This window comes from Camelina sativa, chromosome 11 (genome assembly GCF_030686135.1).
Source record: "Camelina sativa cultivar CO46 ecotype springtype chromosome 11, ASM3068613v1".
Taxonomy (NCBI): domain Eukaryota; kingdom Viridiplantae; phylum Streptophyta; class Magnoliopsida; order Brassicales; family Brassicaceae; genus Camelina; species Camelina sativa.
Window position 1 is genome coordinate 26,186,716 of NC_141890.1, and position 18,401 is coordinate 26,205,116.

The window sequence follows — 18,401 nt, forward strand, 5'->3', positions numbered from 1 at the left end:
TGGCGACGGATTGGATATAGCTTGTACCTGCACAGTTTGTAGCAGTAAGTTAGTCTTTCTCACTCTATTTTGTATATCTGAAAAATTCTCTTTCGAAAGTGTTTTTAGCTCTCTTTTGAATGTTTTCTGTTTTGCACTGAGAGCCGACAAACACATTTCCCTTTGATTTGTGTTTCCAGCCGGACAAATCAGGTGAAAAGAGGACCTTAATAGCGCACATCAAACAAATCAAGCTGTAAAAGACAATCCCACAACTCTGTCATTCGCGAGGTTAAGTGATTGGCATTTGCATTGGAGGTTTCTTCTTTCTTTACAATTTTAACTTAAGAAAAATTAAATTAAATTTAACCAGAAAAATATGAACCTTAAAGCTCTCACGGAGATCACCCACCTACCCTCCCTTCGAGAATTATTTGTAGAAAAAAAGAAAAAAGAAAAAAGAATATTCAGCTTTACAATTTGACATTCTTTAGTTATGAAAGATAAAATAAATACTATTTCCTTTTTTCTTTTCAATTTAACACTTTTTTGTTATGGAAGAAAGACCAACATAATATTATTGAAAATGTTTTTCACAAAAAAAAATAATAATAATATTATTGAAAATGTGAAGATTGTTGTTAAAGTCTCTATTTACTATTTACTTTTTTGAAGTTGTGAATTTTTCAGTTATCTTGTTTACATTACAACTTCTTTAAAAAAGAAAAAGAAAAAATGGGCCGTTGACATTAGTACTTCACTACATCTTGAAAATAAGAGTTAATTTGTTTTTTTCCCGTCAAAAATTATAAGTTAACTACAACTAAAAAATATAAAGTAAAAAGAAATAATCATTTACAAATAAAAGTTTAATCACAACTTAAAATTACATATTTACACAACAAATAATAATCTAACACTTAAGTCGATATTTAGTTGAGTCTAAATTTGGAGTAATCTATGGGAAGTGTTGAATAGTCTGATATCGATATTTTATGTAAAGAGTTCACAACATTAAGTAAAATAAAAAAGTAAATAGTAAATACTTAAGATTAATGTATACATATATTCTAAATTAATTTGGGTCCGCACTACGGTACTGCGACCTATAAAGTTATATTTTAGATATATGTATAACGCTTATAAGCACATAATCATGATAACTACTGCATTTTAAAATAAATTATTTTCTATATGCCTAATATTATTATAAATTTTAAGAATTAGAAAACCTTTTCTTGCATGGCTGCCTGCTTTATGAAAAGCTTAGAACTTCTTTAGTGAACCCATCCACATGTTATTGAAAATATATTTAAATTTTACAATTAATTTACACCTTCTAATTATTACCCATCACTAATTAGCTTACTTTGCGATCACACCCTCAAACGTTTCTCAATAATTTGATAAGCTAACTTATTGCAGATTAAGAAATAATTAAGTAAAACACTAAATATTGATTGCTAAATTTTGAAAATATATATGATAAAAATTTAAAACAATTTTGATCAATAACAATGATGGTTTATTGTAGGCCTGGGCATTCGGTTAACCATTCGGTTTCGGTTCGGTTGTATTCGGTTTCGGTTATTTTGGATATAGTAATATAGTAACCATTTGGATATTTTTGAAATTTCGGTTCGGTTCGGTTCGGTTTCTTTCGGTTCGGTTTCGGTTTGGTTATTTAAATAAATAACCATAACTAACATAAATTATATTAACATTAACCAAATAAACCAAATATAACCAAAACTAACCGAATATAACCAAAATTAACCAAATATACAATAACAAAAATACAAAAAAGGGAAAAATATGGATTCAATTTTACAAAATAGTATTTAACTTTGTAAATTCAAAATAATAACATTTACATATATTGATTATTTAAAATATTTAATTGTTTTGAATCTAGAAATAATTTATATTTTAAGTTTATTTTATAGTTTTGCATAATATTAAGTATATAATATTTGATATCTTCTAGGTTTTCGGATATTTCGGTTAACCATTTAATTGTCGGTTCGGTTCGGTTCGGTTTCAGTTAGTTTGGATATAGATTTTTACTAACCATTCGGGTATTTGAAGAATTTCGGTTCGATTCGGTTTGGTTTTTTTCGGTTCGGTTTCGGTCGGTTATTTGGTTATCGGTTATTTTGCCCAGCCCTAGTTTATTGAATCGCATAAACATAATCAATATGGAAATGAATACTATAAAAATAACTTCATTCTTCTGCGATTACTGATTAGTTACCATTATATATATTTAATATATATATTGTGAGTAGTTAAATCATACGAATTCACGTTACCATTTTATCATTCCACATGCAGTTTACCTTTAAGTAAACCTTAATCAGTTAACATGTATAAATAAGTATCCATTTTCATTGCTAATGTCTTTCTCTCTTTTACCATCAATGCCAATGGCAAGAAACATCATCAAAACTCTCTCCTTCTTCTTTCTCCTTGCCGCAACGGCTCCTTCAATCTCTTTCGCAACCTCCGCCACAGACACATTCGTCTACGGCGGCTGCTCCCAGCAAAAATTCTCTCCGTCCTCTGCTTATGAGTCAAACCTCAACTCTCTTCTCACTTCTCTAGTCAACTCAGCCACATACTCATCCTACAACAACTTCACCATCATGGGCTCTTCCTCCTCGGACACAGCCCGTGGCCTCTTCCAATGCCGCGGTGACCTCTCCATGCCCGACTGCGCTACGTGTGTGGCACGTGCCGTCTCTCAAGTTGGCCCTCTTTGTCCTTTCACCTGCGGTGGAGCACTCCAGCTAGCCGGCTGCTACATCAAGTACGATAATATCAGCTTCCTTGGCCAAGAAGACAAGACCGTTGTCCTCAAGAAGTGTGGACCCTCTGAGGGTTACAACACTGATGGGATCGGCCGGAGAGACGCCGTTCTCACGGAGCTAGTCAATGGTGGAGGCTATTTTCGAGCGGGAGGGTCCGGTGATGTTCAAGGTATGGGACAGTGTGTAGGAGATCTAACGGTGTCGGAGTGCCAAGACTGTTTAGGAACGGCCATCGGACGGCTAAAGAATGATTGTGGCACGTCCGTCTTCGGAGACATGTTCTTGGCTAAGTGTTACGCAAGATATTCAACTGATGGGGCACAACACTATGCCAAGTCTCATAATTGTAAGTTTTCTTTACTTACTAGTTACTACTATTAGTTTACTATTATTAGTAAGGCAAGTCTCTAATGTATAAATTTGTTTACTCTCTCTAAAAAAAACTTGAGTTATCTATATTGCTTTAGAATTTGTTTTGAATATTATAAAACTTACTGAAAATAAAGATTTGCACTAATATATATATATATATATATTTTTATATATATATTTTTATTTTTTTTTTGTGGGCAATTTGCACTAATATTTAAATGAAGCAAGATCCTTATTTTTTTGCAATGCTAAACTGTTGTTGATTACATAGATAAAGCAAACTACGGAGGTGAAAGGACGTTTGCGATCATCATAGGACTACTAGCTGCAGTTGTTCTTCTAATTATCTTCCTTCTTTTCCTCAGAGGTGTTTGCAGTCGTGGCGGAGGTAAAATTATTTTTCTTACATAATTTCTAGTTTTACCCGATTTAAATCACAAAAGATACGAAAAACACACACAAAAACATATTCAAATTATACATGCATGGGTTTTATGATAAAGGTCTGTCATGAGTCATGTTATATTATTTAAGATGCTTGCACGTGCATCATAAAATTAGGTGAATCGAGGAGTAGTATAGTAACCTTTATTATTAGGATATTCAAAGTTTTAATTAATAATATGTGTATATAAAATTTAAATTTTTTCAGGTAAATAAATGTCAAAGTTCTGAGGATTCGCAAGAGCGTGGATCTCAAAGAAGCATAAAAAATCAGATGAGATGTATATCGCTTTGGATTCTGTCAAAACTTTATTTCTTTTTCTACTTTTTTCAGCATATTTTAATTATTTTTGTTTGGATTGTTGTTACATAATACTTGTGATAATAATTATTTTAAATGAAAAAGAGATAAGAAAAGGAAGTCTTAAGGAATGCATATCCGGTCCGAAACAAAGATTACGACTAAAGCAACAAAGTAAAAGGGGGATAGCAAAAGAGAGGTGTAAAACTAAAAGCAAAAGTTTATGTCGATCTTTATTTGTCAAATGGCATATATTCTCTTCTAAAGATACCAAATTGTATAATATTATTTTCAAATGTTACCTTCACTTTAAAGAGAAAGCAATGCATATGTTTTCTTACGTTAAAACATTTCATAAATTTACTCAAACATCACTTATAAGTTCGATTTTTACTCAAACAACAACTTTTACTCAAACAACACATAAAAATTTGAAAAAAACGTTAAAGCATTAGGTTAAACTATTAATTACAGAAGTACCATTACATATTGTTAAACCCGATAGTTAAAGAGAGATTTCGACCTAAAACTTTTCCAGAATTACCATAAAAGAAAAATCTTTGTTAAGGCTCTGCGAGGGTGAGGAGATCTGGTGAGTTGGAGTTGGGATAAATGTTATTTTTCTCGTGAGGGGGTTTTAATATAGAGGAAGAGAAGCAAATTTTGAAAATTTTCGGAAGAACGAAGCTAGGCGTCGGCGAGAATCCAGTAAAGGTAAGTTCTGAGTGAAACGTATAGTTATATAAACACCGTGACAGCTTCGGATGTGTTGATAGTACAGTTGTGTATTATAAATTTTAGTTTGGTGAAGGTGGGTTGGGTAGATTTAGCGGTGGCCGAGAAAAGTAGGTTATAGTGACGACGACGATGAGTAGAAAGATTGGGTTAAGGGGTGTAGTTTAATTTCGAGTCTCCCAGAAAGTTAGTTAGTAACACAATGAAACCCTTTCTTTAATTTTGAAATGGTTGATAGGAATTGGTGGAGGAAAAATAACTGGTAATTAGAGATGGTTGATAGGAATTGGTGGCGGTAGTTAGTGTGGGTGAAGATACATTTGGGTTGGTAGCAACTAGTGTGAAAAAAATCTGTAAAATGTAACTGGATTTGAATTTGGCGGGGATTGGCAATGAAGGTATGTGTATATTGGTAGAGTTACAGAGGCTATTATGTAGTTGTGGTAGAGATTGTATAGGAAGAGATCATTTGTGATGAAATGATAGAGTTAAGTTTTGAGAGAAGATATTGTGTAGTAAGATTTTGTATAATGTGATATGTTTGTCGCATAGAGTCTGATGGATTTTGAAAATGTCATTTGCAGGGAGGACATGGCATCTAGTAGTACTGAAAAGACCTTAAGGTATCTTCCGAGACTATATCCTCAGTGAAAATCTCCTTTACAGAAGAGGAGCATGCACATTAATTGCACATTAAACAGTTTTGGGCTGTTGAGAGATTGCATTGGGGATGATGTCTATAACAACATTCGTGATAATTCGCACGTCAGAGGGATTTTGAAGCTCGCTGATAGTCGATATGTATGGGGTTCCAAGATTGTGCATCATTTCTTAACTCAACAATTAGCAATACATAGGAGATATGAGATGTGGTCGCTAATAGAAGGTAATCCAATTAGGTTCTCCTTACATGAGTTTAGTGATATCACCGGCCTCAACTGTGACAAAATTGATGAGGAAGACAGAGTGGATGTTGATCACAGAGAGTTGTGGGGCGAGATGAGGTTGATTCTAGGGTGGGACCAAACTGGAAAAAGTTGACTTACGTATTGAGGGAATGTAGGACATGGGGTGAGCCGAAAAGGAAAATGATTGGGCTTTTGTTTGTGTTGCATGTCGGTATTTTAGGGATTTCGCGATCTAGTAGGATCCCTTTGGAATATGCTAAACGTGTTTTCAATACGGAAGCATTTGAGAGGTTTCCTTGGGGTCGAGTAAGTTTCAAGAGACTAATAGTCTCCATAAAAATCGTGTCCTATGAGAACACGTCGTATGTGGTTCATGGATGTGCACATGTTCTGTTGATTTGGGCTTTTGAGAGTATTAGAGAACTAGGCAAAGAATACGGGAATAAAAACCAAGGTGATGATGTCCTCCTGCTTAGTTGGGATGCATGTCGTACCAGGGAAAGTATAGGTGACTTCTTATTCTCAGAGAGGAAGAAAAAGAAGGTTTGTTAAAGCAGATACAAGTGTATTTATCGAGTTCTGTTGTATGATGTTAATAATATAACTGACTTGATTACAATTTCTGGTGTTTTGTAGCTCCAAATTCATCATTTAGTTGTCAAACCTGAAGCAGAATTGTTTCCATTCTGGCCTGATGAGACCGAAGGTTATGGTGTTTTTAAATTGTTGGACAATTTGTTGGGTGATATTATGAATGCCTGTGTTGATGAGCGAGCTTGGGATGGTTCTGTTGTTGAGAGGAAGCCAGGAAAGAGGAAAGCCGTGGAGTTGGATGCGGAGGTGGAAAGCGAAGACAATATAGGAAATCCAGCAATGCTTAACAAATCGAAGAAGAAGTCGCTTGGAATTGGTGGTTCGGACAAGAAAGGCAAAAGGGATGAATATGCTGAAAGGACGAAGTCAGTTGGTGGAGTGCATGTGTCGTTGGATGTAGCTGGTGTTGAAAGCGTGGTGAATATGTTAGCGTCATTGTCCAATAAATTTGACACCATGGACTCTCATTTGGGCGGTCAAGTGGTCTTGCTAAGTGAACAGTTTAAAAGTTTAGAAAAGAAGGTTACAAATCTAGAAGCGGATGTTGATTTCATAAAGAAAGGCAAACCTCAAACTCAGGCCGCCGAATCTACAACAGGTGAAGATGGTGTGGTTGGAGAGAAAGATGAGGTAAGATCCTCGACCGACAGTTCTCTTTAAATTAGTGTTTAAGTTAAATTGGTTGATTAAAAAAAAGGGTTTTCATTCGCAGCGTAATGGGTAGCTGAGTGTAGAATTACAAAATAAGAAGTTTAAGTCTATTGCTTGATGAATTTTCTATAATTTTCCTCTAGAGTTGTTCAAACATTTCCGTACCAGATATTGATACTTAAAATGATGTTCTAGTCGATTTGGTGGCATTTTAAATGTTTTTGGTTGCTATTTACTACTTCTTCCTTTTAAATTTTCCATTGACATCTTATAATTTTAAACATCTACTTTTATGTTATTAAAACATAACAAAGCTAAACTATTTGAGAAACTAGGGAAGTGTATTATCATATGTTTGACTATTGAGGTATGTGAATTGACAAAAAATTACATGTTGTGTTTTAGTCATGGTTAGTTCAGGTGAAAGAAACTTCAGATGGCTACCCCATATCTTGTGCTGTTAGAAATCCAAATGCACAAGCCAAATTCTGTAAGCCCAAAGCCCAAAGCAAAGATGATCCAGTAGACTCAAAGTCCACCAAACGCCCACAACTTGTAAAGCAAGTTGACGATAGTACATCCATTAAACAAGAACCAATGTCACCAAAAAAAGCCTCAATTTGACCAACCACACTTTCTGATGAATCAGATCCTATTGAAGATGCTCGCAATAAGGCATTTGATGGTGCTATGGAAAAGTTGTTAGTGTTGTGCAAGGATGATGTTGTAACAAGGAAAGTTAGACCAAGGAACCTATCATCCACCCAACAAGATCCTTTTGTTGGCAGTTTAATGGTCAAGAGTATGTTGCGTGGTGTTAAGTTATCCCCAACAGCTTATGATCCATTCGAAAAGGCTGATGCTGCAAAGGTGGATGCCCTAATGAATTTTATATAACTAGAAATGTAAGTTATCATTTTCTTTATCCCTAGTAAGAAGTTCTTCTTGTGGTTCTTTATGCTTATTCATTTGAGCTAGTTGATGCCAACATGGACAACCTCTTGAGGACGGATTTTGGGGCCTCTAATTTCTATATGAAGATAATGAGTCCTAAGGCAATGTGGCCGAAAAGTTATCCTACATATGGGTGGTTGATGGATTTGGTAATTACAACACCACCAACTTCGATAAGGACTGAATCTTTAGCCGGGGTTGAACTCGTTGCTCGCAAAGGTGCCCTCCTCCTATTTTTCCTCCCATATTGACCTTTTTCTTCTCTCTCATCTTCGTCTACGTTTGAAAACTTAGAATACAAACAATAGTCTTCATCCCCGGAGCTAGCTCTGTCACTATCCTCGCAACAGTCAAATCGGTATTCATCGTCTTCATCAATGATAGGAATTGTTGCATCTGAGACCTCCGTTCTTTCTTTCTCCTTAAATGACTTCGTTTCCTCAACTCCTTTGTTCTCCTCCACTTTCTGTTCAGTGTGGATGGGTTCCTTCCAGCCTACCTTCCTCTTCTTGTACTCCTCACCCCTAGTTTCTCTTTTAGTCTTATATACTCCGTAGGACCTTGATCGATCAACACTTTCCTTTCCCCTACAATATCGAGCTCAACACATAGACGCTCAGATTTACACATTCTAAGATATCCTTCAAACTGGCGATGATTGCAGACAAAAACAGGAGGTGTATCAGCTGGCATTGTTTGCAACGTCATTGAAAACTTATAACTTAGTTGAACACCAAACATCTCTCTCTCCAACCCAAAATCCTCGTACACCATGGAAACAAAATCTTCATATAATGTTTTTTTGCTCACCATTAGCACCCTCGAACCTCTTCTTTCGTCAACACAAAATTCCCACCGCTTCTTTACTAAAACCCACTTTCCACACACTAGTGATATATCCTCCATTATGGAAAACGAGAAATAGATCTAGATCTGTAAATGGAGAACCACATAACTTTAATGTACAACTACCTCTGTAATAGTTGACGAGAAGGTCAGATGACGGTTCTTTGAAGTTTTAGCGGCTGCTTGAAACTCGTCTCAAAGGAGACTGTTAATCAATAGTAAAACCTAAAACAACAATAGTATAAATCTGTCAAACCAATTAACTCTATCACGTCTGTTGGTTTAACTCTACCTAACTTTTGTTATTTCAGTAAGAAATATGTCTACCACTACACTAACAAATAACTCTATCGCTATTAATTAAATCTATCAGTATGGAAATATCTATCATCGCTTAAAATTATATATGTCATATAAAACTACTAAGTCGTATATGTCTGCCATAATGACTACATAAATCTGTCAAACAAAACTGCCATCCGACATAAGCGTACGATATCTGTCACCATTGTCCTGACATCTCTATCAAAATTTCATAATTCTATCATCATTACAATATATCTATCCAATATCTCTACCGATAACAATAAATCTCTCTGCTTTTATTTTGTCTGCCCTCACTGATATCTCTACCAAATTAAACTACTAATTTTTAAAACTCTATCCAAAAACTCTGCCAATATTTATATAACTATGTCGTAAATAATTTCTCTATCGTTATATAGATTAAATGAGCAGGAGTTTTTCCCCCTAAAAACTTTAAACAGTTGTGATAAAAACAATTACCTGGCAATGCTTTTTAATGGCACCCTCATAATTAGTTTTTTCCTACCTCACCTCCTAAAAAATTTATGTCATTAAATATTCTGAAAAAATGACATTCTAGTCATTTCTAACCTTTTCTACGCTATTTGAGTAAACTCCCGAAACATTTTATTTGATTAATTATCAGGTGTATTAGACCCGTCATGAGTCCATGACTAACCATAACTAGGTAGGAGTGGGGGACATTTTTTTTTTTTTGGGTCAAAGGAGTGGGGGACCATGATCGTTAATTATTTGTTAGATCTTCATTTTTTCTCTACTAATTTATTTTTCTCTAAAAATATTGTCTAAGACAAGACCAAACTACATAATCTACTTCGTTAACATCTCTCTCAACATGCCACGACAATTTTCTGAAAAAAAACCTCTTCTTCGAAGTGCTACGTGGCAAGTGGCATATATATATCAAAGCTCAATTTAATCTTTCTACATCTACTACTAACTTGGTGTCAAATTCATCTTTCGACGTGGTATTCTTTGGACTTTTAATACTAGCTAGCTAATTGAAAAAAACAAAAACAAAATTTCTTTCGTTGAAGAACGGTGAGAGCTGGGAAGCAGAGGGATTGTTTGTCTGTGATACATTGCCCTCAGCTGTTGGGGTAAACCCAATGATCACCATTCAGTTTACTGCATCTCCACAAGGATATAGTAGTTAACTCTCTGCAAAGCAAAGAAAAGTATAGACAAAAATAGAAAGGAAGAACTGAAACCATTTCGAGTTTTTCCTTGTAATAATAGATATTCTGTTAAGAAACCAGAGCCTTAGTTGAGTTGATCAATTGGCTACTTGCCTACTTGTGGATTTCGTATTTATCAATAAGCAAAAACTAAAAATCCTTGTTTGAAATTCTATCATTAACTATGTTGTTAATTCCCTTTTATTTCCTTATTTAATGACAACAAAACATGGAAAATGAAAATAAGTAAAAGTTTATTTCTTAACATTTTGTCGAAAAAGTGAAGTTAATATTTACGGAAGATAACGTGACTATATGTACTTTACTTTTATATAAATGTAATATATATATATATATATATATATATATATATATATATATATATGAATTTCCTTATTAACATACAAACGACTGTCTATAAATATAATCTCTATAGTCCTAAACGAAGAAGAAAAACATAAACTAAAGAATTTTCGTTGTGTGGTGTAGAAGCAATATGATTAATGTTGGTGCCATTGTCTCAGCCATCTTCGTTCTCTTACTCGTCGTCTGTGCTGTTAATATTATTTGCCTTTGTTTATGTTTAAAAGTACGACGACTGTGGTTTGTGCTGTTAATTCTTTGCCTTTGTTTTAATATGATTTTACTTAATTTTCCATTGTTATTTAAATTAATAGAGCATTATCCTTAAAGCAATTTTATTTTTATATCTATCGTGCATGGTGTCGATGTTTGTGTTTGGAAAATATAAATTATACAAGTAAAAAGTTTATGCGAGATTTTGAAGATAATTCTACATGAGTTTATATCAAAATTGGTTATAATAGGGCTGCAAAACCCAAAAGGTGTACAGGACAACAAACAAAGAGAGGTGTACGTAATAACACCTAACTCATGAATAGTAATATTTTCATCCAATAGTTGTTATAAACAAAATAAAATGAAGGGCGGGGAGGGTAGGGGCGGATGTAGCCAAGTGGACCAAGGCAGTGGATTGTGAATCCACCATGCGCAGGTTAAATTCCCATCGTTCACTTCTCCTCCATTAAAATCTCGTCTATCTAAACCAGAATAAACCGAGCAAGTATCAAACAAATTTTTTGAAGTTTCAAAAACAAAAAAGAGTGGAAAATATCCAATTTTGCAATAAAAGAAAAATAAATATGATAGAAAACAAATCGAAACATATTTTTATCTCTATTTATTTAAGTATTAACATTTTTAAAGTATATTTTGTTTTCTACTCTTTTAGTTATAACTATTTTAATTTTTATTTAATTTACAATCTTAGTCCCTAAAAAATTGCCAAAAAAAATTTTTAATATGCTAAATTGACAAAAATAAGATTATTTAGATTTTAATTAAATATTTAAAAATTATCAGTACCAAAAATTCTTTCCTAGTATTATATATATGTTCATTTTACTTACAATCCACCAAATTCTATTATAATTGTATTTTCCATACCAAAAATTTATTACCATAGAATAATAATTTAGAGTTTAAGAAAATTTTAATACGTCACAAATATAATATATTTCTATTTAAAAAAAAAACTTTCTCAAAAACTAATAAAACATAAAATATAATTAAAAAAAACATAAGCCCACCACTGTGTATTGTTAAATCTAGTATACTATTATAATAAAGTCACTCATTCTGGTTGTCAAAACAAAAAAAAAAGTCACTCATTATGAAGAAATCAATTATTTTTTCTCTTCTCTAATTACTGCTTCATCACCGATCTTCAATCCAATCCCACAATTAGGATTTAATTTTTGTTTGAAGCTCCTCTTCTGCTGCAATGGAAAACTACATTCTGAATATCATCGTCTCTGCGTGGGTTTCAAATGTAAAAATAAATAAAGAGTGTAAGAACATAGTCAAAATCTCTCCAGAATCATGGATTGTAAAGACAAAGTCAAGACGAAAGTGGAATTGTAACACTTTTAGATTCCACTAAAAGACGACATGTACCAAATTCTCATATCCACTTGTTTCCACGTAGCCTCACGCCAAGTCGTATCTCTGAACTCTTACGTGATAAACAAGGTTCTTTTCATTTGATGAATGATGAACAAGCTCCTTGGGGATATATAGGTGAAAATCTAACTCGTCGAAACAAGGTTCTTTTCATTTGATGAATGATGAACAAGCTTCTTAGAGAACCTGTTTTGGTTACCGTCAATGTGAAATTCACCTATGAGAGGCGTTTGTCGCCTGTTGTTTATATGAACCATAAAGATCTAAAAAAATATTCATAAGTTTTCGGATGTGTTAAAGTGATTTTTTTTTAAGTTTGTCCGGGGGCATCTAATATGTTTAAGCTGATGCTGGGTGCTTCCGCTGAAGTATTACAGAAGTTGTCGGAAGAACAGAGAATGGAATCGACGTGTTCGATTTGTTTTGAGAATTTGTCGGAAAACGTCATTCGGATGCCTGGATTGTTTATTCGAGTGGCTTGGTCGTCAAAACTCGTGTCCCTGTGTCGCAGAGTTCCGTACGAGGAGGAGAGTCAAAGTTCTGCTTAGGGTTAAAGTTAGGGTTACACTTAAATCATTCTTTTTTGGCCTATATTAATCTGTAACCCCAGAAGAAAAAATAATTAAATCTGTAGCCTTCTTTATTTCATATTTAGTTCTCTCTCCTCTCTTTGTTTTTTTTTCCTTAGTTATCCTTCTTTTTTTATGTTAACTACAGAAATGCCATTAAACATAAAATAATCTTATCTCTTTATAAAGCCGATTATATGATTCAGAAACCGATAGAAAACACTGTTCCGGCCAATAATACTGTTCATCTGAGATTCCCCAACACTAATCATTATCTAGTAAAACATTTTGCGATTTTATTGTAAAATTATTTATTTATCATGCTAAATAGTATGATATCAGGATAAGATTACATATCCATATCCATATATTTTAATGAAATTTTGAAGCTTTAGTACGAACATATTATGGTTAGATGATTATTACATCAAATTGAAACGATTCGACCCGTTTTTTTTAAATTAAATAAATAGTAAATAATAAAATAATAATAATAAATAAAGTAAAACTAGGGGGTCTCATATCTACTAGCCACCTAACCACAATCACATTCAAACAGCAGAATAACAAATACCAATATCTAATAAACAACCAATAGTAAACCAATATTATATCATAAACAATATCCGAATGCCAAACATCAGGAAATATAAAACCGGCAACCTAGTAATGTTTCTAATGACCCAACTCTAGCAACTTAGCAATGCCAGACAACAACCAATCGAGTCCCTAGAACATCCTCCTCTTCATTGCCTTGATTCCACGATCACACTTTGTCTTTACCTGCACCACAAACACAGATTGCAATGCATGAGTATTTTATAAACACTCAGTAAGGCAATTCTCCCATCTACAGGGCTATACACACAAGCAATAGAGACATCTCTAACCATCAACCAACAATCAACAAACAACAAATAACAAACCAAGACTCTGCATCAACCGACACCAACATGCATCGACCGATACCACATGGGGATGCATCGACCAACACAAGGGATGCATCGACCGATGCAAGTTACACAAGCATCGACCGACACTCGCACTGCATCGACCGAAACTCGCACTGCATCGACGGACGCATGCTCGAGATAACACGAAAACCCTAGGTTTTACGCACAGTCCTCGCACTTGCATCGATCGACGCACAAAGTGCATCGACCGATGCAACATGCCGAGCATCATGTTCCCCGAAGCTTCTCGCCGGATCTTTGTTCCTGCAACCATAAAACTCGATCCCAAGCCACAAGAAAGCTTCCTAACGTCCCAAATAACCATCTAACAAGCCTAACAACACATAAACAAGCAGATCAGAGAAGCTCTAGCTTAGATAAGCCATGGTCCTGCACTTACCTTTGCCAAGACGAATCTGAACCTTAAACCAACAAGAAAACACTTCCAGGAAGCTCCTACAACGATCCCAGCTACATATCTCTACAGGAACAACTTCCAATCTCCAGAAATCACCAAGAACACTCAAGAACACTTAGGGAACTTTTCTCTCTTTCTTTTTCTCCCAAAAGCGGCCAAAACCCGACTAATGAGACAAAACTCGTGTTAAGAGTTTTTCCTAACCCAAAACGCAGCGTTTAACTTAACTCGTCCGCAGAATACTGAACATGCATTGACCGATGCACTATATGCATCCACCGATGCAATCCCCTAAACCGGGATCTCGGTTCGCGGATGTTACAATTCTCCCCCACCAACATAGATTCGTCCTCGAATCTCAAACAACCATCAGCCAAGGACTCTTGTGCAACCGTCTCCACGGCCCGCACTCCTCCGACCGATCTACGAAAGGTCACCTCTGGGTGATAGACTCACGCTCCATGCATTATTTGCTCTAGACTTTTGGACTTTCCTTTACGCAGAGGCTTAGACCTTGAGTTTTTATTGGCTCCTCATCAGACCTAAGTCTGCATGCCATAATGTTGGCTCCTCATCGGGCCTAAGCCTGCATGCCATAATATCTAAGGAAGTCCAATATTCGTCTCTCGGGTTGCCACCCTACAGCGCGCCCCCGGATCGTCATCCGAAGTCGATATACCAACCATACTCCCAAGCCACAAAGTCTCAGAATATGGCAGTACTAGGAGAACCAAAGTCCCCCAAGAGTTGCGAGCAAACAATTCTGAACACGTCTGAGTCCTATCCCTATCTAGGGTTCCTTCCCGTGGTTCGCGTAAGACAGCACAATGTCCTACCAACCACATATCCGCTCACTAGAATACCTCATGCCCACACAAGGATCATATACATGCCGGAAGGGCCGTCACAAAGGCTAAACAAATGTCCTAAACATGACCGCCACCAAGGCCAAACAAATGTCATAAACAGGACCGCCACCAAGGCCAAACAAATGTCCTAAACAGGACCGCCACCAAGGCCACACAAATGTCCTAAACAGGACCGCCACCAAGACCACTCGTCCCGAAGGACCGTCACAAAGACCATCTGTCCCGAAGGACCGTCACAAAGACCATCTGTCACGAAGGACCGTCACAAAGACCATCTGTCCCGAAGCACCGCCTAAACAGGTACACTGGCTAAACAGCCCGCCACAAAGGCCACACAATTGGCTAAACAGCCCGCCACAAAGGCCACATAATTGGCTAAACAGCCCGCCACAAAGGCCACACAATGTCTCAAAGACCGCCACACACGGGCACAATGACTCAAAAGTCCGCCACGAAGGCCACACAATGTCTCAAAAGACCGCCACACCCAGGCACAATGACTCAAAAGTCCGCCACGAAGGCCACACTATCCCCTCCAAGGCTCACAACCACTAAAAATGGACAATTCTAACTCCCATCAAACTTTCCATTTTTAGAACTTTCCACTTTTGAAATCTTTCCTCTACTAGAAACTTTTATTTCAGGAAACTTCCCCTCAACACCATCACAGTCCAAAAGACTCTCATCAAAAGAATCTTCTTCTTCCGAAGTTCCTTGATCCTCCTCTCGAGAACCCTCACTGGTCTCGCCTCCAAAGTCATGTTAGGCTGAAGATCTTCAGGAATCTTAGCCAACAACTGATCATCCTCATTGAGACACTTCTTCAACATAGAAACATGGAAAACCTTGTAGAACGCATGCATAACCTTAGGCAACTCCAGCTTATATGCTGCCGGTCCCACCCATTTAATCACTCTGAACGGATCCATATACCTCGGACTCAACTCAGTGTCTGTCAATGACCTGTTCGGACCCCGCAACATGGCCATCTTGAGGTACACTCTGTCTCCTACCTGAAACTCAAGATCTCCTCTCCTCTTATCAGCATAACTCCTCTTCCTATCCTGAGCTTCCTTCATGTTCAGCTTGAGAACCCAAATCTTCTCTGTGTTTCCTGAACAAAATATGCCCTGAACATGCTCCTCTCCCCCACCTGAGTCCAACATAATGGTGTACGGCATGGCCTCCCATACAAAGCCTCATAAGGAGCCATCTTAATACTCGCCTGGTAGCTGTTGTTGTAAGCAAACTCTACCAGGTTCTGGTGATCTACCCAATGGCCACCCCAATCCAACACACACATCCTCAGCATATCCTCCAACGTCTGGATCGTCCTCTCCGACTGTCCATCTGTCTGGGGATGATAAGCTGTACTCATATGCACCTTAGTGCCCATCTCTCCCTGAAATGCTCTCCAGAACACCAAAGTGAACTTAGAATCCCTATCAGACACAATACTTGCTGGCACCCCATGCAATATGACTATCTCCCTCACATACTTCCTTTAGTAACCTGCCAGACCAAGGCAACTCCTGATCTCCGTGGTATTCTGCGGTTTAGGCCAATCTCTGATAGCCTGAATCTTCTCCGAATCTACAGAAACCCCCTCTCCATAAACAATGTGACCTAGAAAACCCATCTCAAGCTGCCAAAAAACTACACTTGCTCAACTTAGCAAACAAATTCTGCTCCCGCAACTTCTCCAGAACTGCCCTCAAATGCACTGCATGCTCCTTAGGACTCTTAGAATAAACCAGGATATCGTCGATGAAAATGATGACAGACACGTTCAGAAACTCCTAAAACACGCTGTTCAGCAATCTCATAAACGCTGTTGGCGCATTAGTCAACCCAAAAGGCATCACCACAAATTCATAATGCCCATACCTTGTCCTGAAAGCCGTCTTCCTCACATCTGCTTTATCTATCGATATCTAAGGATAACCCAACGCCATATCTACCTTAGAGAACCAAGTAGCACCCCTCAACTGATCCAACAACTCATCAATCCTGGGAAGAGGGTACTTGTTCTTCACAGTGACCCAGTTCAAACCCCGATAATCAATACACAACCGGAAACTTCCATCCTTCTTCTTCACAAATAACCCCGGCGCTCCCCACGGTGATACGCTAGGATGGATGGATCCCTTGCTCCATAAATCCTCTAGTTACTACCTCAGCTCTACTAGACTAATAATCAAGTATGCCGACATCAACTCACCACCTCTCGAATATGACCACCTCTTGTCTATCCAACTGGCTCTTGTAACTTGTCTCTTAGGGAAAACTTCCACAAGATAGCTTATTCCAAAATAGCTTTCCGCTTGGCAATTCTCCACAACAAATCATCAATACGAGCGTAATAAAACAAACAAGTACCATACATTCGCATATTCTGATTCACCGCATCAAATGCTTTGCAGGCCGCTAACTCAAACCACTTGACTTATTCCCTCGAACAAGCTTACCAAAACCTTGAATCTAGCAACCCTATCCATCTCCGATGAACTTCATCAAACATCGTCGCAAAGATTAGTTTATCCTGCCATGAAGGCTTCTCGTGAACTTATGTACCTGGCAACCATGCCATTGCCGGCTCATACCTGCTGCAGCTCTCCTTCCCGGGACTCCAGCACCACCGGCCACCCAATCATGGCACATCTGCCACACATTAATGACCGCACTGGTCATAAAACCTGGCCCACCGGCCAACATAATCCTAAAATCCAAGATTAAACCACCATCACTCTCGAGGTCTACATTCCGTCATCATGTTAATATTCACGTTCTATACATTGCTTGTTCCCAAGTCTTCCACCCTTAGGTTGCAACCTTCGAGCCATACCGATCTCACTTTCAGACCAGCGTCTTCGAGTTATACCGTCTCACTCTTGGACAACAATCCTCAAGATCTCGGTATCAGGGGAACTACTCATCCCCTCAGGGGAACATCATCCCCTCTGCCACACTCGGAGCCCTCAGCCCTTTGAGCTATCGGTATTGAGGGAAGTCGCCATCCCCTCAGAAGCAACAATCCTTAACGACTATAAACATCTCCCGACCAAAAGTACCTCCTGTGGTCCGAGTATAACATTGCAATGTTACACCTGCCCACTCAACTTCTAATATCCAACTGGATTAACCACCAAGCAGCAAAATATCTGCTCCAACTGCATATATCCACCTATCCGCCTCTCTGGGCTTGATACCTCTCGAGAAGAATCTCGCACCGGTCATCTACAACTGCTCCATCCTCCTAACCTAAGATGGAAAGTCCTCAACATCCGCAGCCCTCGGCTGCACCCCGCCACATGTAGTACAAATGGAGCCTGCACTGGTACCCCTCTCGGTAACCGCTCCAACAACACGCCAACAGATCCGCCTAGCGATCATCTCAACCCTGGGCTCACCTTCTGCAACCCCACACCTGGGTTCCCAGCACATCTGGCACGCTCACCGGCTGAAACCCCCTCTGGTCCCTCCTGATACGCTTGCGACCCTCTGACATAC

The 18,401-nt window shown here is 37.5% G+C and overlaps 1 protein-coding gene and 1 pseudogene across 1 annotated transcript; both read left to right on the forward strand.

Moving 5' to 3' along the window:
- Window positions 1-2,223: 2,223 nt before the first annotated feature.
- LOC104724123 (plasmodesmata-located protein 7) lies at window positions 2,224-4,022 on the forward strand. Its single transcript, XM_010442574.2, has 3 exons — window positions 2,224-3,135; window positions 3,433-3,549; window positions 3,814-4,022. Exons 1-3 carry the CDS (start codon window positions 2,376-2,378, stop codon window positions 3,819-3,821), a joined length of 885 nt encoding a protein of 294 aa, XP_010440876.2. The 5' UTR covers window positions 2,224-2,375; the 3' UTR covers window positions 3,822-4,022.
- Window positions 4,023-5,298: 1,276 nt separating this feature from the next.
- On the forward strand, window positions 5,299-7,691 carry LOC147934408 (uncharacterized; annotated as a pseudogene).
- The last annotated feature ends 10,710 nt before the right edge of the window (window positions 7,692-18,401 follow it).